We start from the raw sequence: 3,052 nt of genomic DNA, 5'->3' as shown, positions 1-3,052 counted from the left end.
GGGGCGGGCGGCCCGGCGGAGAGCGGAGCGGAGCGGAGCGGAGCGAACCCCCCCGTTTCTCTGTCTGTCCCTGCAGCTGGTGGCGTTGGTAACGTTCCTGTGCTTCTTGGCCTCCGGGTCCCGCGGGGCGTACACGGCGCTGGCCGCCATGGAGACGGTCATCACGGCGCTGTTCTTCCTGCTGTACATGCTCAAGCTCGATAAAAGGCTGAGCTGGCTGTTCTGGCCGATGGCTGTGAGTACCGGCTGGGCCCTTCCGGGGGGGCTCCTCGAGATCGCCTGTTCGGAGGGGTTACTGTCAGTCAGCTTATGAAGTTAGCGGGGAAAAAACCCCACGGTATTTCCTTGTGGTGGAACCAGTTTCCAAAGAGAGGTGACAGCTTCCCTCGCAGCGGCTTGTGATGAGCTGGCTTACACCCCTGAACAGCCCCTCCCGGCAGGACCATCTCTTGGGTGACTGTACAGGACCGAACTTTCAATCGTTCACAAAGTAAACAGACACTTTCACTCACATGAGTTCTTCTCCTCCCTCCCTTTTTAAAATTTGTTTGCTGCTTTAGTCTACCAGGCGTAGCCAAGTTGCATAAATTTGACTGTCAAAAAAAAAAAGGTAAAATGGGGAAGTTTTATACTTCCCCTCAACGTCAAACCACTGGGTGTCACTGTCGATCTTAGGTGGGTATAGTGTACTTCTATTCTCATAGTCAAGCGGCAGCGTTTCGTGGTCCGTGCCCTACTGGGGACTATTCACCTTCTTCAGGCGTGTGTTTCAGAAACAATGTTTTGCTTCCACTGGCTGTTTCAGGATATTTTCAACTCGGTGATTGCGGCACTGTTCCTCCTCATCGTGTGCCTGTTTGCAGTGATAATCAAGACCAACAAAGGGACACTGGCTGGAGGAGTAAGTAGGAAAATTACTAACAAATTTCAGGTCTTACAGTAGACACGACGTGAACCTCTTGGTGTACTTTGTTGTGGTAAGACCATGAAAATAACTCTGTCGTGGAAGAACTTTCAGAGAATTCACAAAATACAGAGAAGTTGCAAAATGCACATTCAGTGTATCTACTAGGTCGGAGACCCCACAGCTCTTCCAGGACTATCCAGTTTGGTCACTGTGCCAGTTTGTAGGCACTACGAACAAATGCCTACAGTCCTGCTAAAAAGAGTTAACACTTTTTAATAAGATATGCTGGTCCCTCTCTCCTGATGTGATACTGTTTTTTTCTGACACAAACTGATAAATTACGGCAGTTGAAAAGGTTTTTTCGTATTATGATTGTAAGATTTTTGTGTGCATAAGATCAAACCAGTTTAATAGTTTAAGCAACTGGTATTTTTAATTCAAATGAAAACTACTTTAGGTTAATAACCAATAAGGGGGTGGGGAGCCCTCAGTCTTGGATGTATGTAAGTCTCCCGAAGTACAAAATAATCTCAGACCTGACAAGCAACCAAGGAAACCCAGAACTTGCCACATGTGTCCTTCAAACTCAGCAAAGTGGGGCTGAGGTGGAAAGCTGATGACTTCGCTGGCAGTGGCTTCCCAAGCAGAAAGGGGACTTCCTGATACAGCGACCAGCTGTGCTAGGGTATAATCTACATTCTCAGCTGTGAAGTTAATCGAAAAGTTAAAGTTGGCAGCAAGAGACCAAGCAGGTAGCTTGGAAAACAAGTTTGGGTGGAACGTGTGTTCTCTTCAGTCCTGGGAGAGACAGAACTGCCTGCAGTTCCGCGCTTGCAGGGCGCAGGCTGCCTCGAACCGTGCTCTCCTGAACAGCCTGCCTTAGCGCTGCTCCCCCCGAGCTGGGAGTGCCAGTTCAAGACACGCCTGCGCAAAAAACCTTGTGTGCACGTGGGATCGGGCTGAAGGGACGGCGGTGAGCAAGTGAACTCAGCGGCCGCTTTGCAAACGCAGTTTTCCAGTTACCTGACTGAAGTGGTGTATTTTTTAAATACGTACGTACGTCTTCTTCAGTTTGGAATAGGTTTCCTGTTCAGAGCTTCAGAAGAGAGGAGCCCTATTTTTTTTCCTGTTAGGCTTGTTTCTACAAATGTTGGCTTTTCTCCACACTGATACCATTAATTAGGCAGACCTTCAAGAGACAGAAGGGTTTTCATTGAGGATAAAAGCATTGTCTGGCATAATGCAGCATTAGCTTAGCTTTCAAGGGGAACACGTCATCTCCAAGGCTTCACACAGACATCAAAGCAAGCTAGGGTGTAGACAGCTCTAGGAAAGGCTGATGGGATTTAAATATGGATGTTGTTTAGTTTATCAGCTGTCTCATATCAGAGAAGGCCAGAGGCAAGTTAGGAAGATGTCTTTGCTGCTGCTTTGAGGAATGGTAGATGATTCACTACAGTCTAGTATGGGGAAACTAACATTATCATTGTTTTTATAGGTGCTTGGCTTTATATTGCTTTTTCTCTGTCTTGTTGACGCGGGTCTTCTTTTCCGGAATATGAGCTTTGCCAGACCAAGAGTAAGGAATACTCCTGCGAAATAAGAGTACTGTTGCACTGAAGAGCAATTTCTCCATTGATGATTGTCTTACTGTTCTCTTTTAAATAATTTGTATTTTCATGTGTTCACCTTTGAATTTCTTGTGCATTTATGTACATTTTGGAAGTATTGTTCGTAAGTTTTCTTACATTTACAAATGTAGTTTCACTGCTGCAGTTTCACCAGTGTAAGAAAATAGTCATAAGACTATTTTCACCTGTATGAAAATTAATTTTGTAAGTGCCTTTTTTCTGTAATAAAAAGAAAATACAAATAGGCCTAAGTGCATTATTTAACATTATTCATTTATTAAGCTCGCTCACGGTAAAAATTACTCGATTTATTGTACCAGTATATGTCTCTAGGAACAGATTTTTTTTCACCCTTACTCACGTTCCTGATTCCATAGATCAGCTCTTGGCCGATGATTGTCTTGTGCCACGTGAATGCTTTATTGCTGAGGCATTTTGATCCCTCAGTTTTCATTTTTATGTCCAGAATAGCACTGAAAATAACCACAGTGCCTCCCTAGTGTAACCCAATCCC

At 45.1% G+C, this 3,052-nt stretch overlaps 1 protein-coding gene across 1 annotated transcript; it reads left to right on the top strand.

Annotated features, from left to right (window-relative positions):
- Positions 1-76: 76 nt before the first annotated feature.
- Positions 77-2,510, top strand: LOC104489293 (chemokine-like factor; the record flags this gene model as incomplete). Its single annotated transcript, XM_010131442.1, has 3 exons — positions 77-235; positions 806-901; positions 2,406-2,510. Coding segments are annotated over 3 exons (360 nt in total), but the record flags the coding sequence as incomplete, so codon positions are not given.
- Between the last annotated feature and the right edge of the window lie 542 nt (positions 2,511-3,052).

Source organism: Buceros rhinoceros, unplaced genomic scaffold, assembly GCF_000710305.1.
Source record: "Buceros rhinoceros silvestris isolate BGI_N320 unplaced genomic scaffold, ASM71030v1 scaffold3210, whole genome shotgun sequence".
NCBI classification, from domain to species: Eukaryota; Metazoa; Chordata; class Aves; order Bucerotiformes; family Bucerotidae; genus Buceros; species Buceros rhinoceros.
The sequence above is the reverse complement of the archived record's forward strand: the minus strand, read 5'-3'. Positions and strand labels throughout refer to the sequence as shown.